We start from the raw sequence: 22,517 nt of genomic DNA, 5'->3' as shown, positions 1-22,517 counted from the left end.
TCTAGCTACAATTATTGGAATTTCTCCTTGTCCCGAGGCTGGAATGGAGGAAGTTTAGGAAATTTGGCAGAATTTGAGAATTTTCCAATCATTTTTTAGCTGACATTAATTAGACTGGCAACATCTGCATAGGGCTTCCTACACTGCCAGATCTTACTCTGGTGTTGGAGTTCTGTCTCAGTTCATTTGCATTTGTAGCGTAGCTTCAATTTGAGGCAAGTTTGTGTTGTTTTATTCACACCTAAGGGTTCCTCCTCCATTTTGGCAGAGTGGCAACAAAGTCTCGGTAACAACAACCCCTTTTGAAAACACTTCCATCAAGACAGGACCTGCGAGGCGAAACAGCTACAGGAGCAGAATGGTCAGGCGCAGTAAGAAAACCAAAAAGAAAGAGAGTTTAGAAAGGTGAGTAATCCTTTTGTTTCATGGTGAATATGTTTCCTTGTGTGTGTGTGTATACATAATAATTTAAAACATAAATGTAATACAGTTGTCTCTCATCTTCTTCACCTTCTTACGTTCTTCTATGAGATCCTATGTTGTGACATCCTTGCAATCCTGTTTTGCTTAAACTAGATCTGTTAACATAACCCCTAAAAATTTTGCACGGCACACACATAGATAAGGGGAAGAAAGTGAATAACTGAGGTTGCATCTTAATCTGTTTTAAGTATATCTTTTTGTACTTGTTTAATTTAACTTTCTAGTGTGAAGTTTTTGGCCACTTTTAGTTTGGTCATAAGTTTATTTTGTAAGTATATTGCTAGTGCTTTATAGATATGCCATCAGTATTGATGGGCTCTTAAATTAAGAAAATGAAGATTTATACTCATAAGGAGCTAACCATTCTTCTGAAATACAGTGACTAAATTCTAGTACAAATAGATTTAGTTACAATAGCTATCCCACCTATTAGCAAATCAGGATATTTTCTAAACTTCATGCTCTGCATTGTGGTTTGCTTTCATGTAAACATACATTTAATATTTGCTTTTCTAAGGGTAATGGGAGAGGGAAGCAATGTCAGCTAGCAAGAGTTTTGCCTGTGCTAATAGTATCTTCTGTGCAGCTTAACTTCTGATTAATGCTGTGTTCTTCTCATGCTAGGAGAAGATCTCTCTTTAAAAAGCTGGCCAAGCAACCCTCTCCTCTTCTTCACACAAGCAGAAGTTTCTCCTGTCTGAACCGATCACTTTCATCAGGGGAGAGCTTGCCTGGGTCTCCAACCCACAGCTTATCTCCCAGATCACCTACCCCAAGCTACCGCTCTGCTACTGATTTTCCATCTGGTGAGTGTGAAGGCGTGGAGGGCAGAAGAAAAGGACTTGAACTGTATTCTACTTCTTGTGAGCCCCCCACTCACTGCTAACAGTAGTCAGCTCTGACAAGCATAGTCATTAAACAGCTGGCTTCTGTCTGGAAAAGGGAAAAAGATTCCTGATGCAAAAGCAAAGGTGTTTTCACGACACACAAGCTCCTAAAAGGAAACTGTCTGCTAGGTTAGTCCCAGAGTTTAAATCCAAGTCCAATGGCTATAAGTTGAGTAATAAACAATTCAAGTTTGGGGTAAAAGGTAGAATCTTGCCTAGGAGAAGTTAATTGATAAAAGAATGAAACTGAGGAAGAAGTTGCTACATAATGGAACTAGCATGGGCACTCATGAATGCAGATTTATTGCTGAAAAGATTGGCTGGGTGCTGAAATATGCATCTTTCTGGCTCCTAAAAGCCTGTCCCTTTTTCCTGTTTTACTTCCGTCATGATTTTAGCATGTACTGAAAGCAACTGCTGTTGTACAATCCCTTGGCAAAGGTAAATTATTTGGAAAGCCTTGATCAATGTTTTGAAGTGACAGAAAGCATTAGCTATTCTATTTAAATAGAAGTAAGTGATAACTCAAAGGGGATGAAGGAACAGAGGGGGAAGGAGAGAAATAGCAATGTAATTGGAATGGTGAGGGGTTTACAGCCCAGTCACTCAAAAACTTCCAAATTTTGGAACATTGTGGCAGCTGGCAGCACGCAGGCCTTTTGGACCAGTTAAAAGTTCTGTCTCTCACTGAGCATTTAGACAAGATTAAAAAAATCTTGCTAATTTTATGTTTGTGTGTTCTTTTTGTAGGTACTAACTCTTCTCAGAGTAGCTCTCCTAGTTCAAGTGCTCCCAATTCTCCAGCTGGTTCAGGACACATAAGACCCAGCACTCTTCATGGCTTGGGTCCAAAGCTTGGTGGGCAAAGATACAGATCAGGAAGACGCAAATCAGCTGGCAGCATTCCTCTCTCTCCTCTTGCACGGACACCTTCTCCAACACCCCAGCCAACATCCCCTCAGCGATCTCCGTCACCATTGCTAGGACATTCGATTGGAAATACAAAAATAGCTCAATCTTTTCCTAGCAAAATGCACTCCCCTCCAACTATCGTAAGGCATATTGTTAGGCCAAAGAGTGCAGAGCCACCAAGATCCCCACTGTTGAAGAGAGTCCAGTCTGAAGAGAAACTTGCACCCTCTTACGGCAGTGATAAGAAACACTTATGTTCACGAAAACACAGTCTCGAAGTGACCCAAGAAGAAGTGAACAGAGAGTTGTCCCAAAGGGAAGTAACTCTTCAGAGCTTGGAGGAGAATGTATGTGACATGCCATCACTCACACGAGTCAGGCCTGTAGAGCAGGGCTGCTTGAAACGACCCGTCTCCCGAAAATTAGGTAGGCAAGAATCCATCGATGAGCTAGACAGAGAGAAGCTGAAGGTCAAGATAGTTATGAAAAAGCAAGATTTTTCTGAAAAAGCAAATGCTGCTATACATGAACCTAGCAGTGAATCAGAAAATCCCAATACCTTAAGATTGGAAGAAAGAGACAAAAAAGCATTCCAGAAGGTATTAGAAAGATCAAATCAGTTTGAAACAAAAATTGTTGCTTTGGAGACCCAGTCAGCTGGTGGCATACTGAAAGACACCCTTCAAAAGAATGCAAACTTGCGATCAAATGATGGTGTTGCTTTAGATGCACAGATGTGTCATGCACCTCCACCTAATGAACCCAATCATATTTCTTATGACTTCAAAAGAATTTCCCCTCCGTGTACACTGCAAGATGTGCTACCTCAGTCCTCTGAGAGGATGCTAAATGGAAAGGGAGAAAACACAGATAAAAATGTACCAACAAAAGAATTTGTCAAATTTGAAAGATTAGATGGTAAACTTGCAAATATTGATTACCTTAGAAAGAAAATGTCCATTGAAGAAAAAGATGACAGTGTCTGTCCAGTGCTAAAACCCAAATTGACATCAAATGTTCATGAATGCCTTCAACTTAATACAGGCAGACCCATAAACTTACAGCAGGACTCCACTGCAGGTGCTGATGGTAGAGCATTTATTGGCAGTGCACATGCTGCTCAGATCAACTCAGTTTCTTTTGTTCCCCTCAAGACCTTGAATGGCCGAGCGGACATAAGTGTGGAAAAATCAGCCCTTATTTCCACTGAGGCTCCTGTCAGAAAAAGTCCATCAGAATATAAACTTGATGGGAGGTCTGTTTCCTGTTTGAAGCCAATAGAAGGCACACTAGACATTGCCTTACTTTCTGGGCCACAGGCTTCGAAGACTGAACTGCCTTTGTGCGTGCTGCCAGAAGGACAGAGCACCAGCAGTGATGGGGGATCTCCTAAACTCCCAGCACCACAAGAGAGTGGTGGGAAGGCAGAGCTGCCCTGTCAGAAAGAGCAGTCGTTAACCTATTCAAAATCTGGCAAAGGCAACATATCAGAGCCTCAGCTTCTGCAGAGAAGCAAGAGTTCTCCAAATCCGCCAGTCATCCCTGTGGCTGCAGAAGTAGTGACAGAGAAAAAGGTTTCTAGTCCAGCTACTAAAGGCAGTATTTCTGTTATCGAACCTGTTCAAAAGAAGGACACCTCCCCTTCAAAACAGAAGGACAATTCAGTGGAGGCAAAGTCTTGTGTTATTCAAAGTCAGAGTGTCAAAACTCCTCAAACATGCTCCAAACTTTCTGCTGTCCAAAGCACTCCTGAAAAAGCTGTAGGAAAAGAGAAGCAAATACAAAAAGAGTTGCCTGCCAAACAACCAGTAGCCCAGAGAAGTTGTGAGCCTGTCCCTGCAAAGGTGGAGGTGATCAGGGAGTCATCTCTGAAGGTATCTGTCTCAGATGTCCTGATAAAGAGCTACTCCAAAAGCAATGAAAAAAATTGTGCTGATTTTGCCATTCCACCTCTGGTGCAAGGAAAAATGCAGGCACCTGGCCTCAAGACACAACCTAAGGATGGCAGAGAATCACTGAAACAGCTAGGCAAAGATGACAGCAGTGTTGCTAGTAGTTTTGTGGAAAGGGACATAACCAAGCAGAAAGTTCTCAGTGAGTCTAAGAAAGTTATCGCAGAGTCAAAGAGTGAAGCTCTTCTATGTAAACGGCCCATGCAACCAGTAGATTGTGATCCTAAAAGTGAGAAGTCTGCACCAGTTTCCTGTGTGCAGAAGGACAATGCGAAAGATTTAGGAAAGAAAGATCAGAAACAGTTCACTGACATAAGGCTTCAAACTACTGAGAAAGAGCAGTCCAGCCAAGTTCCTTGGCAGCAACTTAATGCTTCAGGCTCCCCTGCTGTGAGAGACACTGTAAGCAGAAACTGTGCTGTAGATGTTCATGTAGGTGTTCAAGAACATGTAAAGCCTGCTGCCACCTATGTGGAAAGCAGCAGTAATAAAAACAGGCCAGCCTCTGATACGAGTTCCTCTAAGTCTAAGTACTTGGATAAGCAGACGTTGTCACAAAAACCATGCACTCCAACCATAAAAGAAAAAGAAGCTATTATTCAGGTGTCTACCAGCTCCCGGAAAGATGGGAAACATGCCAGTAAAAATGTGCTAGATCCCTTTTCCTCTGTTTCAGGGTCATTGAGAAAAATGAGCAATGAACATGTGCAGGCCGAAAGGCCTGTGAGTTTGGAGCATGGTTCAGTAGCCACCCTCCAAATGAGCAGCATCAGTCCTGACACCAAACCCAAATCCTCTGCTGTCAGCCCAGTACCAGCAGGCCCAGTGAGTTCTAAGCAGATGCAGAGACAAGAACCAGCAGGCTTCAGGGAATCTGCTGATCTAAAGCAACTTCACCTCAGTGAAAAACAAACCATGTCTCCAAAGTTTTCCACTGTGAAAGACTGTCTCATGCTGAACAAACAGGCAGACAGAAATCCTAGTAATGAGACTATCTCTGCAGAGAAAAGACCGGAAGGAAAAATATGCACTGACGCACTTTATGTTCAGCTTGACAGTGGGAAAGTAGAGCCTACCCTTTGCCTTGCAAACTGTGATGCCAGAGGGAAAGGAGCAGAAAAAGCGACTACAAGTAGCAAAAGCTGTCAAGATTCAAAAGGGAAAGGACAAGTTAATCAAAAACAGCCAGAGGATGCAAACAAGCAGACTGCAATAAAACATTTGTCAGCTGCCAGCGGGCAGAGTTTTTGTCGTGTGGCTGCAACACCAGGAAAGTCACTGACTTGTTCAGCCAATTTCTCTGAATGTAGACAAGAAGTATCTGTTTTGTCTTCAGCAAAGAGTGATGCACCTTCAGCAAAGGTTAAAGCAGGCTCACCTGAGCTTCCCGCAACCTGCAAGGAAGTAAATAAGAAAAGCACCTCTTCTGCAGGGAGCGGTAAGGCAGAAATGACTAAAAGTGTTTCACTGATGGCCTTGCACAGTGCTGCTGTTGTAGTAGAAGCCCATCACCCTGCTTCAAACCTTGGGGGGAAACCTGGAAATCAAGAAAAGTCTTTTTTTGTTAACACTGTGGATGTAAAGGGAAAAGATGCCATTCAGGCTCAGCAGTCTGCTTCAAGAAAACAGAATGTAGGTAAAGATTTAGCCAGGTCAGCAACCACACCCGACCGCCCTAACGCACTTTCTGACGACAAAGACTCAGCTCGGCAGCGGCGAGGAAAGGAAACTTCGCGGAGCAGTCCTCACAAAAAATCCTGTTAACTGTAAGACCTGGCAGGTGTGAATTCAAGACTAGCTGAAACAATGTCAATATATTAGACTGCCTTTAAACCAGCACTGTGTCGTGTCTTTGTGCGGCAAAGCTTTCATGTCTCTAAAGAAAGAGGACCGGGGATATATAAAGAAAGGACTTTTTTTCAAAATGCCTTCCCAATTGTAACCGGTAAAACTGTTACCATATAGTATTTGTACAAAAATACCTTTATAGCTGAGAGCTGTTGAAGAAAATATTTCCTCTGTAAATACCTAGCGATGTGTTTGGGGTTTGAATGTAGCATATATACTTTGCTGCTGATTGCATTGTTTACTCTCCCCTTTTTTAAGATAGTTGCTTTGCCACTTATTTGCCATACTCTAATATGAAACTGAATTATTAAAACTCAGACCTGCTGTGAACATGCACGAGCATTGGTCTGACTGGAAAACAAAAACAGGCCACATTTTTACTTATTAAAAATCCTAGCTAGAGGTTAAAAAAATACTATTACAGAATAGATACAGTGACTTATTGTGAGTTTTTACATGTATTTTTAATAATCCAATTTTGATAGTACTGTACGTGGCTGACTGCTTCACCAGATCTAACACAAGACCTAACTGCATCTCCCTACTGCACAAAGCCTCTTAGAGTAGGTGTCATTAGAGCTATGGGAGGACCAGTTGGTTATCAGGGTGTCCCAGCAAGACTCGTGTTCTCTGGTGAAATGGTGGTTCTTGCCTTGTCTATAGGGAGTGTGTTCTGTGACTTTCACCTCAGAAAAGGCTGAGACTCTGAAGCACATGCCATGTGCTCTAGTTTTTGCTGCAGTCCTCTCTTGAGTTCCTTGAGCTTTTTTAAATTCGGACCCTTACAGTGTGAGGCACAAGTATAAGCACATGACTTGCAGTACTAGTACGTTCATCCCTGTTTTTTAATACATATAGAGAATACATATTATCATGGCATATAGGTCTGCATCATTAGCTTCATACAGCTGTAGCTTTTTTCCTACATTATGACAAGTAAGGGGAAAAGGGAAAAAAGCAGTTTCAGTATCATATCTTCAGAAAAGTTCAGGACATCCAATACATTTTAATACGTAGCTGGGGCCTTACGTTGTAGACTTAACTTGCTGTTTTTAGCAAGTAATTCTGGGTTTCACATTCATTTCTAAATGCATTGAGTAGCTCCATACATTTCATAACATAATGTTTATTTGTATGCAAAAAAAAAGTAAATACTGTAATTATAAAAGAAGCATTTTGTAACAAAGGAACCTGTTGGAGCTATTTGGTGCTAGAATGTGACTGTGTTTTTACTTTTGCTAAGCCTTATTTAAATTTTATATACTGTGGAACATGTAGACTTCAATTATTTTAGTGTGGAGGTATTTAGTTTGTTTTGAAGGATGAAAGGTAAAATTTGAAACATATACAGAAGTACTACAAAGTACCCTTGCAGATGTGTGTTTTTTAATGATTGGGATCAATAGAATGGGGGTTTTGCCTATTTCTGTTATATGTACCCACAGTAGAGCTAGGCCCATACTTGTTTCATCAGGTCTTATGGATTGTCTTTCTGTCTCAAAAGCTAGAAGATTGTTCATAAAAGCACAGTGTAATCTTGACTTGGAGGTTTGTATGGCAACTGACAGTGTGCAGAATTAAGTTCCCTCTGGTGAAAACTTTATTATACTGATTAGTTGAGTTGGATTACAGCAGACCTGTCATGGAAAGATAATATCACAAACAAGTCCTTCTGATTTTTCTTGTGGCACTATAACATTCATACTGCCTTTGGGTTTGCAGAGGAGCTAGTGAGCAATGGATAATATTTTTTGAGCAGCTCTACAGATAAATGGTCTCGACATTTACAGTTCATCTGTGCTTTGGCAGTTACTACAAATGAATGCTAATGCACTTCGAAATAACATTTCTGTCTGGGAAGTATTTCCTAGTTTACAGTCTTCTGTGTTTTTTCAACTATCCTCTTGTTTCCTTTAAAGCACACCTAGCTATTTGTTTACAGTATACCTTTATGTATATTTTGTATAATTCATTATCACTTCTAATAAATAAGTTCTTTGCATTTTGGAAGTGTAACAGCGCTTAAGCTTGTGTTTATGTAGTACCTGTTTGTTGGTGTGTACCTTATCAGTGAGCTGTTAGAGATCCTCCTGCCTGTGTTCTGCTTGGTCAGTCTTTATGTGATTGTAGATCTGATGTGTTCTTTTGTAGACTTCCTGCTGTAGATTCCTCAGCTTACAAAAAAGAAAAAGGAAAGAAAAAAAATTATTAGGGTTTGTGCAATAAAGTGTTTGCAGTCTTATTTTCTCCAAGAAACTCCTTAATGGATGTCATAATTGTTGTATACTGAACACGATTATTTATACTTATGCAGTTGCATAACATTGAAATAAAAATTCAGCATGAAACGCTGTTGCGTTAGCATTTTTCCTTGAACTGCTTTCACTCCTGTAACTTAAGGCACATCTCTGCTCTACTCAGAGGCGGACAGTTGTTTGTTGTGTTTTTTGTGGTTTTGTTTTTTTTCTCTGGGGCCAACTCATTGCACCCCTTAAGGCACATGCTGGCCAAGGATTTTTGCATGAGGAAATGCAGTTGAGTTGAGATGGAGGAGGTATATGGAGGATGCAGTATATCTGCATAGCTGGTATCTCATTTCAGGCAGTGGCTGGAACTACTGCTGTGCTGGTGGGTAGGTAGGCAGGGAGTGGTGGTAGCTAACAACAGCAGTAGGCTATAACATGATGTTTAAATCTTTCCTCCAAAATGTGTCATCATTCATTACAATAGGGCAGTATGTTTTTTTTATTACCTTCTCAAAATAGCCAATCTTTATTGGTTTTTTTAATTTGTGCTGAAGTTTCAGCCTTAACAAATTCCTGGAGCATGTGTAAGGGCAATGTTTTCTTCAGTTTTGAAATCTCTACCCCTTGAATATCATAAAATCTCCCTTTATTCTTTTTTTCTCAGAAGATAAAATGGATGCAGTGAACTACATGGGCGAGATGGAGCAGAACACCTTAGTATCCAGTGGTTTCTTTGAAGAAAAATCCTTTTGGCAGAAGGAGCAGGACTTCTGCTCCCGTGATTTTCAACTTTCCACTTCTTGCAGAGGAGCGGTGTTTATTAAAGTACATGTGTCTTTACTGTTCCATTGCTGGTAGCTCTGCACAGCTGCCTGGCAGGGGGGGTATTTTTGTTCATGTTTTACTGTTGCATTGTTTTCTCTGTTTTTCCTCTGTACAAAACCAAGTGCAGCAGTGTTACAGCATTACTTTTGCTGCTTTGCTCTCTGTTTGAAACCAATAGGTGAGGGGAAGCTGCAGGTCACCCCCAACCCTTCCAACTTGCTGCAACCCAGCAGAAGGCAGGTAGTCTGCAAAACTGGTGCATTGGCAGGGGCTGTGTAAGGAGAGGAGAGCAGGCTCTGGCAGCTCAGGGAAAGGAAATGACTGGAGTTGAAGATTGACTTTAACTGCTCTGCCTGTTGTGCCGTCTCTGGCTGTGAACAGCAGTGGTCACCTCTGCCTGGGGAGACAGGAACTTGTGTGCCCAGAGTGAGTCTCCATAGTGTTCAGGGCCAGAGGAAAGGGCTGGTGTAAGGGGGTTGTGTTGAGGAAGAAGTTGGGAGAGAAAGGTCACGAGTATATCCAGCATGGCCTGTGTCCTGGTTTGAGCTGGGATAGAGTTAAATTTTCTTTTTAGTAGCCGGTACAGTGCTGTGTTTTGTATTTAGTGTGAGAATAATGTTGGAAACACACTGATATTTTAGTTGTTACTAAGCAGTGCTTATCCTAAGTTAAGGATTTTCAGTTTCCCATGCTCTGGCAGCAAGCAGGTGTACAAGAAGCTGGGAGGGAGCATGGCCAGGACAGCTGACCTGAACTAGCCAAAGGGATATTCCATACCATAGAATGTCATGCTCGCTATATGAACTGGGGAGAGTTGGCTGGGAGGGGCTGATCGCTGTTTGGGCATCAAGTGGGTGGTAAGCAATTGCATTGTGCATCACTTTTCTTTTCTTTGGTCTTATTTTTTTGTCCTCTTGTTTTTTTATATTCCTTTTCATTACTATTTTATTTTACTTCAGTTATTAAATAGTTCTTAGCCCATGAGTTCTACTTTTGTTTTTTCTCCTCCCCCCCCCCCCCCCCCCCCCGCCCCCAGTTCTCCTGCCCATTGCACTTGGGTTGGGGGAAGTGAGTGAGTGGCTGTGTGGTGCTTAGTTGCTGGCTGGGCTTAAACCACAGCAGCCTGTCATCCTTGCTTCTACTGTTTTAAGAAGAGACTGCACCTCACCTGGGATGGGAATACTTTAATGGTCTGAAAGGGAAATGTGAGCTCCCTTCTTCAGCACTGAACTCCCTGTCTGGAGTTTAGAAATATGCTCCCTTAGCATATTTTCCTCTTATGTAGTTTGCAAGACTTAGCAGGGATGTCAAGCTTGAATTTGGATGGTAGCTCAGAAAGAATAAATCACAGAACAGGAAGATGCTAGAGGGTATACGGATGCCTGTCCCAGCTCATGACTTGGGTTAGCAACAGTTTTTCTTTCCACTGACTCTTATCTATACCATAGTATTTGATTAGCACTGACCAGCTCGATCTACCAGACACCTGCCAAGGATGGGTTTGAATGAACTGAGGGTAGGAAGCGACGCTAGAGATTATGGTTCAAGCTGCAAAGAGTTGGGAGCATCAGGAAGAGTAGAGAAGACTGCAGAGTAAGAAGACAGTAACAACATAGGTAAGTTCTAGCATAAAGCAAGCCCTTCAAAATGCAGGTGTGAATTGGATACAGGGGCAAGAAGTTGGCTGAGAGATTTGCTGGAGAAGGATGTAGTCTGTTCCTGGGGAAGAGTAATTTCCAGGAGGTATGGTATGGGTGAGTGGTTGAGAAGGCATCTCACTTGCTCTTTTTCCAAGTACAGATGACTACTACTGAATATGAGAAAGTTCTTCAAAGATGCATCATTGACAAGGGGTTTGTGGGTTTTTTTTTTAAGGTGACAGAAATTGGCCTCTTCAATTGGCAGAAATTTTTGATTAGAAATTGGCCTCTTCAACCATCCTGTTCAGAGTAAAACCCTTTCAAAAATTGACTTGCCTCTAACTGACAGTATCTTGTTTAAGCACAGTTGGGGAAGGAAGGGCTTGGCTCTGAGTTTTAGTTTATCCAATTGGAATAAAGATACGTGCTTACCAGTCTCTGAAACGTGACTCGTTAGCTAAGATCTGCTCAAGTTTCTTTTCTGTGTAAATAGTGATAACAAGTTCTGTTTTGCAGTTTGTGTTGTACCATGACTTCAGTGATATCTGTGGCCCAGGAGCCAGGATGGTGGTGAGTTCAATCCTATTAGGCACCATTCACCTCAGGCGATTCCCTTGTTCTCTCTTTGTGCCAGCTCCCCAGCTGTATTTGAAAAAATCAAGAGATAAAAGGCCTGACTGGAAACCAAGGACTGCATCAGAGCAGAGCTTGAATGAGTAAACAAAAATCTATGAAGAAAAATAAATCTACTGTCTCTTTCCATTTATATCCTTGCTAAGTAATCCCAGAAGACTAAATCTTTGAACTTAAAAAAGTTCTAATGTATAATCTGGACATTTTAGTGTATTATAGCCATATATAAATTTTCCTTCAGAATAATCGGTCCCTGTATTTAGGATTCATGTATCCCAAAACACACACTGTATGCTGTTCAGCAGTGTTGTTTTACGTGGTGTCCTGTGAATGGTGTTTTGCAGGCAAATAAAGCAGAGATGGCACAGTAAAGTAAATCAAAGAGAAAATAAAAATGACAACAGATGAACATAGGGTCATCAAAACCAAGTTGTGTAGAGGGAAAGGGATGGGTCACAGGAAAGTCTGTACTTAATACTCTGTGTGCAGATGTATATGCACAGGAACACATTCACCATCTTGCCTTTTCAGCCATTTTTGAGTTTTAATCGTCTGCAGTCTACATGATTCAATGCTGTGACACTGGGTAGCATTTCAGAAACTTGTGGTGTTTGAATCTGTGGTCTTCTCTCCAAACACAGGCATTTCAGAAAGCATCAGCCTAAGATGCAGATTTCCCCTCAAGTTGCTGGTATTTGTGAATCTCCCATAGTTACTACCTGATACTTGCAGCAATATTTTTGCACCTATGCCAAGCTATGAACTGCATCATGCTCCCTTATAACTTCTCCCTTTTAACTTCACTATTTCTCTAACACTTTCCTGAACCCACAAATTTAAGAGGGAAGAAGCAGATCTCTCTAGGATGGTGGACGCACTGGCATTCATGCTGTATTGTTAGATAATGCAGTTATCAGAGGTTGCTCATTCAATCAGTCAGATTTGCCCAGGGAGGGGAAGATGTGCCTTGAACCCTGGGCTGACTTCAGGAGCATCTCTGCCTTGCTCCCAAGGATGAGTCAGGGGGTCCTCACCTGGGGCAGTGTGGTTTGCTCGGTGACATTTCTCTCCCTTAGACCAGTCCTTTTAGAAGGGCTCATCTAACGCAGGCAGCCCACACAGCTTTGGTGTTCTGCAGCTGGGCAGTTGGAGCACAGCACGCGCTGATGGGGTCAGGAGGAGGTTTCTGTGCAGAGTGTGCCAGTGGCCACAGAAACAAGGAATACAGGTCAACACTATGGGGAGTTGTGAGGAAAGGCAACGTCTTAGTACCCCATATCTGGGAACATTTACAGGCAACTGGAGAAGAAACATCAAACATTTCTCCCTGCATGCCCTTGGGCAGCACGTGGCTACATGGGCAGGAGGAGGAGAAGCTGTGAGTAAAGCAGGCAGCATACGTGATATGAAGGCATGTGAAAGCTGCAAGAATCGATGTTGTGTTAGTCTGATCTGCTAGCAGTAAAAGGGGCTTTTCAAATAAGAGAGGTATTTCTTACTTGAGAAGACTAAGCAGGGATTCTTGTCAACAACATCTTCAGAAACAAGCACAAACTTTCTAGTCCAGTAGGGATCTTTGAAATCTTAGCTAGTCAGCATGTTACGGAGGAAACATCGACAAAATGCCTTTGGAGCAGGAGCTGAAGCTGAATGTGGAGTCCAGCGTGGAAAGCGTTGAGAGAGACCTTGCCTTCATCCTCTTGGTGAGCGGCTGCAGCTCCTGGTGTAGCACACCAGGGAGCCTTGCTGGGGCAGGGCAAGACTCCACGTGGTACAGACCCTAATAATGGTGGGGTTTTTTTGTAAGATGAAGATTCTACGGAGAGACAGAAGGGTTATACCCTCTGAGAATTTTGTGTCTATATGTCAGGGTTAGCCTGTTGAAGGACAAGTGCTGTAAATCATGCTATGGTAACACGGGGCAGATGAGTAGGCATGGCAAGCTCCCATCAGTAGCTGTCAGCACCAGGAGCACCTGTGGGATGAGACTGCTGCTCCCCACTGTGCTGCTCCCTTTGCAGTCTCTAGTTTTCTCTCCTGGGCTGCTGCTGGACATTCCACTCTGGGCTGGCACAGGAAAGTCTCATAGCTATGGCATTGGTTTTTTGCCCTGTGCAAGCAAGTAGTGCCAAGCACCTGCAGATTCTTGACTTAATTTACAAGTTTTATGGGTAAAGCTGAAATTGTTGCTGGTCCTTGCTTACTATGGAGTCTAGTAAGTAGTACAGGAACAGGGCCTGCCCTGGGGTGAGAGATGGACAGATAGAGGTTCAATGGCCAGAAACTTCCTAAGGATCAAAAAATATTTTAAAGAAATCAGAGAAAAGATACAGACTGTTTCTGTTAGTCCTGCAGGAGTTGGTCTTAAGCGACTATGAATGTTATATCTGTTCTTCACAGAAAGTTTTTTTTCTTTTTAGTGGAGCAGGGTACACCACTGCCAGCTCTTAAACGACATTGTTTTTCAAAGGCATTTTATAGAAGGTGGGGCTTTGGTTGGTTTGGGGTTTTTTTTGTTGGGAGTGATGGTCATGGCGGTGGTTTGCTGCCTTTTTTTTTTTTTTTTTTTTTAAGAGAACAAGGTTTGCATTTTGGCCCTTGGATCTTCCCTTTACAGGTACATTAGCTGTAATAGCTGGGACACCAGGTCTAACGTTGAATTGAAGTGGGATTTCTCTGTAAGAGAAGTTGTTCATGTTCAAGGCTCAGGTCATAGTTTATTTTTCCAGTTCTCAAATAAAATTTTTTCATTATTTTTCTGAAAGTTGTAATACAAATGGAAAGGGTATTACAAAAGTTAAGAAAATACAGGTCAGAAACAAATACAGCAAGTTGTCTTTCATCTTAATAAAATTGCTGTACATGTTTTCTATATCTCCATCATAAACTTATATTTGCTGGTAATTTCGCTTGAAATAGCAAGCACCCCAAATGAAGATGGCACCACAGGATAAAATAGCCAGGACAACCACAATGATTCCTGCTGTGTTGATCCCACAGGAGAGCGAGATGGTGGCCAGCTGAGCCCCAGCTAGCGATTTGGGTTCAGAGCATCTTGTTCCTTTAGAGTCTTCAATTTTATCTAGATTCTGCTTGTACCAGGTGATTAAGCCAATATTGGAGCAGGTGCAGTCCAGAGGGTTGTAACTTAAATTGATTCTGCAGTGGCCGGCTAGGGATGCTAGCTTGTCACGTGGTACAATACGGATCCTGTTGTGGGCACAATTGAGATAGATGGTCTTGAGGTTTGAAAATGCATCTGTACTGAATGCAATAAGTTTGTTGTTGCTCAGATCAACATGCCGTAACTTCCTGAGGCTGTAAAATGCTTTGCCATCTACTGCTGTCAGTTCACAGGATGATAAAATTAGCACCTCTAAATTGGATAGCTGCTGGAACAGTTTGTCCTTTGGCATGATCCCCGACTCAAAGTTATTTTGACTAAGATCCAAGAGCATGAGGTTTTCCAGGCCTTGAAAGAGATGCTGCATGCTAGTATTAATGTGGGAGGAGGAAAGATTCAGTACTTGCAAGAGATGCAAATTTTGGAAAGGACCCTGTGAAGCGTTGATGTGAAGAGGAGTGGAAGCTAGGTCCAGCAGCTCCAGGTTAGCACTGTCCTTAATAAGCACATCTTGGAGGTGGAGCTTTGTGTTATAGCTCAGATTCAGGTGCTGAAGACTGCTCAAACCGCTCAGTGCTTCGCTACAGCAGTCAAAGCTTTCAATATGACTCTTACTTAAATCAAGATGTTGAAGCTTTGCCAGTTTCTGCAAACAGCCAGAGCCCAGCTGCAGGACCTGCAAGTTCCCCTTGATGTGGAGGTGGGTGAGGGAGGGGAAGGCGGCAGAGCTGATGTTGCAGAGGTGCTCAAAGGAGTTCGCGTTGAGAACTAACTCCACTAGCGATCTCATGCCACTAATGCCAGGGGGCAACGCGCTGATGTGGGTTTGAGTTAGGTCCAGCTTTCGGAGCCTGGTCAAGCACTGAAACGTGTCAGCATTTAGGTTTCTGAAGTGCCGTAGCTGCAGATAGAGGTCCTTGACAGAGGTATTACAGAGGCCTTGTAGAACATTCGGGCTTATGTAGGGCTCCTTTTCTACACCGTGAAATGTCCCCAGCCAAAGAATCTGAGCTGTGGAGTTCCGTATCCCTGTCAGGACCCTGGGGATGTCAGTGCAGCCCCCGAAGTCCAAACTGTAGAAATGAGACTGCAAAGCTCCAGGTTCAATGTATATAAGGTTATTGCCTTTAAAGATGAGAGTTATATTGCTGGTCTTCTGCAGAACACGGACATCTTCTGCTGTGACTGCCCGTATGTTGTTCATTTGAAAGTCAAGGTATCTGAGGTTTTGAGTGGGAAAGTTGGGAGGAAGCTGCAGCGAAGAGATGTGGTTGCTGCCCAAGATGAGGGTATCCAAGCTGTGCAGATTTGTCATTGGAATAAAGGACATACTGGTTATTCCTGTCTGTGTTAAGTCAAGCTGCTTCAGGGACCTTGGGCCAGCAAATGCTGTGTCAGACAGAAACAAGAGCAGGTTTCCAGTCAGCACAATTGTCTTCAGCTGCCTGTTGCTGTGAAAAGCGCCGTCATACACCCAGTTGATCTGACACCTTCAGAAAGCAACAGAAACCAGCATCAGTGACCTGTCTTGCAAAACTCTCCCGGTATATGTGATAACCCAAACTGCGCTTCATATCTGTAAAAACTAATGATCAGTTGCCTTCACCAGGATAAAAGTGTCTGTCTTTTCCAGTAACACTTGCCTGGTACTTGTAAGTTCACAGTTAAATACAGGATCCTGGTGAGAAGAAAAACCTGGCCTGAAATGATGGGGGTGAGGAGGCATTTGTGGAAGTCAGGGAAACATGAGGTTTTTGGTGTCCAGCTTAATAAAATGAAAATCTCTTTTTCTATAGAAAAAGTTGGGCAGTTCCAAGGACAAAACCTGTCTTTCTTTAGGTTTTAGGAACAATATCTTTATAGAAAAATGAATAAAAAAATTGCTCTAGTGACTTTGCTGTCACTACCATCTTAGCAGCAGTAGTATCTGGAAAATGCATATTTCACCCACTGTCCTGCAAATGATTGTCATCAGAGAAGAAGCCTAGATACTGCCCAAGAGGATCAACCTCTGCTTAGCAAAACACTTCACCACCTGTCTGCAAGCGCTACTGGTGGTTTCCCTGTGAAGGCAGGGAGATGCTGGTGTGGTGTGATCCAGTAAGCCTCCGGCAGGGACAGAGGCTTTCACCAATGTGATGTGCAGAAGGGAGGATGCTCCTTCCATACCTTGTTACGTCCAAGTAGAGGAGAGACTTCAACTGAGAGAAGGTTGAATTCTGGAGGGAAGGGAGCATGTTGAAGCTGAAGTCAAGGATTTCTGTTGTGACAGGTAGTTTTTCAGGAACCTCCCTCAGTCCTAAACCTTCGCAGCTATAGCTTTTATTTACTGTAATCTGTGGAAAATACATACTGAAACTGCAAGAAGTATGTACTGCAAATATAAATAGGAGAAAACGATGGCTCTTCAACAACAACAACAAAAACCAACCAACAAACCAAAACCAAACAGAATTTTCAATTATTTAAAAAAGCAGCAGCCAGAACCCTAAGAAGCCTCAGTGCAGACTTGCAATGCACCGTCTTGGGGGTTTGTGGAGTGTGTTTTTAAAACAAATGCCTTGAATCTCTCTCGTACTAATTTGAAGCGTCTCAGCTGTAGTACTTATCAAGGTTAGCACATATGAGGATTGTTTACTCTTCCAGATGAACTATTAATCCCTAAGAAAGAGTCCCCACAAGATAGTTTTAAATTCTGAATTTCCTGAGTCTTGTAACAAAGCTTATACTAAAAGAAGTCTTAAAAAAACCTTGCAGAGAGGAGGTTAAAAACAGTAGGTCTGGGAGTGTTTCTAGGAGGAACATGTCCAAATTAATTGGATCTGAACTGGAGTTACACACTACAGTGAGAGGATGGTGGGAAGCCTTAGCTCAGACTAGATAAATATTATATCTGATAGGCCCAGTCTTTACAATTTCTATGAAGGCTTTTCAGTTCAACTGAAAGTAAATCGATTTCTTATATAGAGAAGTCTACTCTGTGGATACCAGGGAAATTCATTAAATGTGCCTGGCCTGCCTTTGCCTCGTGATTGCATGAAAGTCAGCCAGAGCCTGGGACCATGGCACACAGGGAAGTGCCGCCCCGAAATAGCCTGCTGTGCTGCTCCAGGTGGTGGCAATGCTCAGAGCATTGCACTTGTCCCAGCTGCCAAGCCGCAATGGGAAGCGTGGGCACAGCCGGCACAGTGTCAGCCTCCCCCTTGCCCAGCCCTGCTCCCAAAGGGCCAGGGGACAGCCTGTCCCGGATGGCTACGGTCCCAGCCTGGGTCCCTGGGGCCATGTGGGAGCAGCAGCTTTGGCAATATCCCGCCAGGAAGCTTGGAGACGTTCTGCTTGCAGGGCGGTAAATGCACGTGTCGCACAGTTGGCCCATCTGACTGGTTTCGTTGGATTCAAAGCTATTGTACTAGCCAGAAGAAAGCAAGCACAGGTGGCAGCGGGTTGTCCGGAGAGAAATGCACTGGAGGCTGGCGTCCACAATGAGCTGGGGACGGTGCACGTGTGTGCCCTGTGGGGCGGAAACGTGTGGCCCGCCGGGGCTTTGTTGAGGGGCATGTGCGTGGACCCTGGGGGAACAGTGCGTGGGGTTCAGGTCTTTCTGTTCACGTGGGACTGTGAGTGTTTTAGACCAAACCGTGTCTCTGCCTGTCTGTGGCTTAGGAGAGGCAGGTGGGCAGTGATGGCACTCGGTAGCCTCACTGGAGGGGGAAGAAGAGCAGTATTTGTTGCAAGCTGGGTACGGTGAATGCTTCCTTCCTTTCCTTTAAGCACAAATCCGGCAACCGGTGCGTGCCGGGGAGTGCCACAGCCCCACGCTGCTGCAGGCAGTGCAGCCCTGTGGGCAGGGGCAGAGGGAGGCTGGCAGCGGCATGGTGGAGCCGGGAGGGAGAAGTGGAAGGGCACTGTCGCAGCAAAATGCCCTGCGTGGGTGGGAAGCGTGGCTCCTCCACTGCCCTGCTCCCCGGGCTCCCGGCTGGAGCTCAGCGCCGTGTGGATGGCACCGGCGGTGGCAGCAGCGGGGAAGGGTGAGCCGGTGCTGCCCACGGCTCAGCCCCCCCGCCCCGGGTGGGCATTTGCACGACCCGGGGGGACAGGAATCCAGCCCATTACCTCCTGCGACAAGATGTGGCTGTAGCATGGGGACTCAGGTCCAGCCTAGAAGCGCCAAAATAATACAGTGCCAGTAACTATAGAAATGGCAAAATACAGACTTAGAAAAGCTGATGCTTTCAGTACCGATAAGCAAGGAAGAATCCGCGGAGCTGGCTGCTGTGGCATGTGGTTTAGACAGACAAAAAAATATTTAGCTGTCACTATAAACGAGAACAATGCTTGTTGTACCATTGAAATAAACAGTGAGTAAGTAAGCTCTCTCTGTACACTTAGGGGCATGGAGTGGCTCTCACAGGGAGCCAAGGAGAAACCATCCCCTGGGGGATCCCGCTGTACAACTCTGGCTGCTCAGGGATTTGTACATTTAATTCGGTATGGAATTTGCTATTGGCCCCAAATGTACACTGCGTAGAGCTGGGTTTCCATGGTGCTTCTTCCCTGAATCAAAATCCTTGCCTTTTTTTTACTTGTCTCCCAAAAAGAAAAGAGAAAAAAGACGAGAGATGAAAAGGGAAAAAGAAAAGAGAGAAGAGGAAAGAGAAATCTTACGGGTCAGCCTTTTCTCCTGCCCCTGGAAAAACCCTCAGGTGTTACCGCACACCAACCAAATGGCAAATAGAGACACCATCCTCCCACCACCATGTGCAAGATTCTTGTATGGAGAGTGCAGCACAAGAGGCAAAATCCTTTTATCTGTCTTCTGTCTAGCTCCCAAATCTACTAAACACTCCTGTGAAAATTTCTCATCCTTCGAGCTCTCTGGGAGGTGAAGTGCAGTGCTGGTTTGACAGGCTCCCGAAGTCCCCAGCAGCGGTAGGAGAGAGTGTGAGGGTGCACATGCGCGTGGGTGTGAGGAGGAGGAGGAGGAGGGGGAGGGACAGTGACTGATGTTGCTACGCACATCTCAAGACACTTGCCTCGCTTCTCTAATAACAGGCCTTCAGGTCCCCCTGAGAGAAGCCCCTTGGGAGCTGAAAAGAGTCAGGTGTCAGCAGGCAAGTATTCACCAGAGACCATACGCAGGTCCTGTGTCTCGAGAGGGACCGGCGGCTGTCACTCACCTCCATGCACATTGTCTCTGCAGTGCTGGACACTTCACAACTAACACAGGCGAGTGCTGTGAAAATCAAAAGGTATAAATCACAGACCATTACGGCGAGAGGTGGGCTGCTAAAATGGATGATCTTCTGCTATCTTCCCTTAATGAAAGCGAGACTGAGCAGCAAGGCTCAGACAAACTGGGCGAGTCGGCTAGAAAGCAGGTCAGAAGGAAAAGAAATGCTTGCTGGACCTCTCAGGCTCAATGTGAGAAAAACAGTAGTTTCAAAGTGAAAGAGGAACTTCCCTGCTTTAAATAGTCAAATTACTGTGCACTGATACTTTTCTGTGGCAGAACAGATTTTTAAAAAACGGAAACTGAGGGAAATTGGTCTTGATGCTCATATAGAGTGAAATGACTCCGCTAAGTACAGGGTAGTTCAGTGTGAAATAGGAGGTAGAGCAAGAAAAGGGCAGATGAGACTGCAGCGTCCCACCAAACAGGAATTTAATGCAAGGGGAAGTTTGAGTTGAACAAAATTTGATACATCACTTACGAAAGTCACAAGAACTTATGAAACAACTGAAATATAGGCACAGGGTCTGTGACTATATTGCTGCAAAAAGGATTGCAATGCTGAAACATGCATCTCAATAGAAGCAGTAAAGCTGAAAAGCAGTAGTTCAGTCTGAAAATGAACTCTTTTCCTCTTGTATCTAGATTACAGGTAATGATCAGTTTTCTGGAGAGGGATAATATTTCTAACGATCTTTAAGATAGGCACGTATGTGTGCGGTAGCTGCAGGCAGGAGGGGATCCAGTGCCAGCAGGACAGGGTTGTCTGGTCCTCAAAGCCTGGGATGGGGCTGAGCACTGGCTCTAGCCAGACATGTCAGCCTGCCTTTTTTTGTCCTTAAATGGCTCTGCAGTAGTGTATGAATGCCACGGCTGCACTGGTAGCTGGAGATAATGTGTCTGTCGGGTTTTACCTGAGTTGTGCTGTGCTCATCCCTGCAGGCAGCTGGGGAGAGGGGAGCAGTCAATGTGGCAGGAGCAAAGTTTAAAATCCAGTGCAGGGCTCAATCCCTTTTGCATCTTTGCCTAAAGCTCTTGGGTGGGCTGGCGGGGCTGGCAGGCACAGAGAGGCCACAGCACCAGTGCCCTGCTGCTGTATTTGTCTGCTGCTAGGATGCTTCTGTGCCAGTCTGATTTAGCTGGGTTTTTCCTCCTCCTTAATTTATAAAATACAGAAGATAATAACTTACCCGAATGACAACATGAAAAACTCACTCCATATCCCACTAACAGCTCTTCCTCTTTCCCAGCCAGCTCTGCCTTTGCTGGAAATCCTGCTCGCTCTGCAGCTGGTAGTGAAAAGTTCAGAGGAATTTTTTTGGGATGTTTGCTCCTTGTTCATTTGGCATTTTCCATGCTAATGCTCAAAGGCTAAGGTTTGGCGTGTTCCTGTCGTCCCTGCTGTGCTTTCCTGGCATGCAGCAGCTTGGACTCACGCTTGGACCCCGTGTCTTGTTTCTGGCAGGCTACGAGCCCTGGTGGCATGTGTTCTTCCTCAAACCACCCATACCAGAAATCTCCAATTTAAGATGAATGTGTTGTTTTGTAAGAAGAGTCCTCTGAATCAGGAGGGGATATCAGCCAAAGCTAATCCTGCCTCTTCCTGTACTGCAGTGAAGCATATTCTTATGTGTTCTAGAATTTATGTGCGATGTAACGAAGTAGAAATAACTCCAGAGATTTTTTTGGGGGGTGGGAGGTGTTCTTTGAGGAAATGGGAAGGTTTATAATGCAAATAATGAATTCCAGGGCCTGCCTCAATTTCACAATATGAAGAATTCATTATGAAATTGTATTGTGTGACTGAAGTTCCTCTTCTCATCCATGTGCATAAGCAATTGCTGAGCTTGGTAAAAATGACTAATAATTGGAGGTATCTGAATTATTCATTACGTGTACCTATCTCATTAATTTAGCTCTTCGTGCTTCTAAAGCAAAATGGGGAGGGGTAAGAATTTATGGCAGTAGGTAGCAGGAGAGGGTTTCAGTGCTGGCAGGGGGCTTTGCTCTGGGCACCCGCTGTGGGCTTAGGCTCGGGCAGGCTGCAGCCCCTCTGCGACTGCAGGAACCAGGGCTGTTGCAGGCTGATTCAACTCCCATGCTTAACAGGGAGCACTCCTTTTTCTGCATGCTGATGTTTGCTGTTCCAAAGTGCTGGGTGGATCCTTTCTCCATCACGGCATTCAGGGGATCTGTCAGACCACAGGCATCGCTGGGAGAGTCCCCTCATGAGTATTTGTCTGCTGATAATTTTACTTCTTCTGTGCTTGGTTGAAACTCTTTCTGGTCTACTTTTCCTCATGGGAAATTTAAGAGCATGCAAACACCAGTGGTAATAATTGGCTTTAGTGCCACAGTGTGTGTCACTGAGCTCTTGTGAGATGCTGAATGCTGCTGGGGCCCAAGCACGCTACTCCCCCCTGTGCTGCCCCTCTGGCCCCATACCACCCCACAAACAAGTCGTTCTGCCCTGCAATCAAAAAGTCCTCCGCAAAGGGCTGTACATCCCCCACAGGTTCTCCATTTTAAACTGATTTCTGAGCTAGGCAGGAGGAACGGCTCATGAGGCTCACCAAAACACAGTGACATCTCCACCACGTGTACCCATGGGCGGTGGCCTTTCCCCCATTTAAAAACCACCAGTGTACGCTGGGGACCACGACGGTGAAGTGCTGGCGTCTTCCTCAGCCCAGCCAAGAGGCATGGATGTGGGCATCACGTGGGCTGTTGGCATGAT

General features: G+C 44.3%; 2 protein-coding genes across 13 annotated transcripts in view; one reads left to right on the top strand and one right to left on the bottom strand.

The window, feature by feature from the left end:
* MAST4 (microtubule associated serine/threonine kinase family member 4) overlaps positions 1 to 8,426 on the top strand; it is a 312,156-nt gene extending 303,730 nt beyond the window's left edge. For all 10 annotated transcript variants that reach the window (XM_049796540.1, XM_049796539.1, XM_049796541.1 and 7 more), the window contains 3 exons: positions 269 to 405; positions 1,108 to 1,289; positions 2,121 to 8,426. In XM_049796540.1, the coding sequence (XP_049652497.1) occupies positions 269 to 405; positions 1,108 to 1,289; positions 2,121 to 5,998 (4,197 nt within the window). In that variant the 3' untranslated portion in view covers positions 5,999 to 8,426. The remainder of the gene's footprint in view (positions 1 to 268; positions 406 to 1,107; positions 1,290 to 2,120) is intronic.
* Positions 5,705 to 21,670, bottom strand: CD180 (CD180 molecule). 3 transcript variants are annotated; one of them, XM_049796556.1, is made up of 6 exons: positions 20,971 to 21,670; positions 19,728 to 19,783; positions 16,720 to 16,886; positions 12,926 to 16,040; positions 8,146 to 8,256; positions 5,705 to 5,771 (listed from the first exon to the last, which is right to left on the bottom strand). In XM_049796556.1, the coding sequence occupies exons 2-4, from the start codon at positions 19,737 to 19,739 to the stop codon at positions 14,315 to 14,317; spliced, it is 1,905 nt and encodes a 634-aa protein (XP_049652513.1). In that variant the 5' UTR covers positions 19,740 to 19,783; positions 20,971 to 21,670; the 3' UTR covers positions 5,705 to 5,771; positions 8,146 to 8,256; positions 12,926 to 14,314. The 3 variants fall into 3 exon arrangements, with proteins under 3 accessions (XP_049652513.1, XP_049652515.1, XP_049652512.1); XM_049796558.1 differs by lacking the exon at positions 20,971 to 21,670 and adding an exon at positions 20,262 to 20,277; XM_049796555.1 differs by lacking the exon at positions 20,971 to 21,670 and having other exon boundaries at positions 19,728 to 20,047.
* Positions 21,671 to 22,517: the final 847 nt, after the last annotated feature.

Source organism: Accipiter gentilis, chromosome Z (assembly GCF_929443795.1).
Source record: "Accipiter gentilis chromosome Z, bAccGen1.1, whole genome shotgun sequence".
NCBI classification, from domain to species: Eukaryota; Metazoa; Chordata; class Aves; order Accipitriformes; family Accipitridae; genus Astur; species Astur gentilis.
Note: the sequence above shows the minus strand (reverse complement) of the source record. Positions and strands in the feature narration are given on the sequence as shown.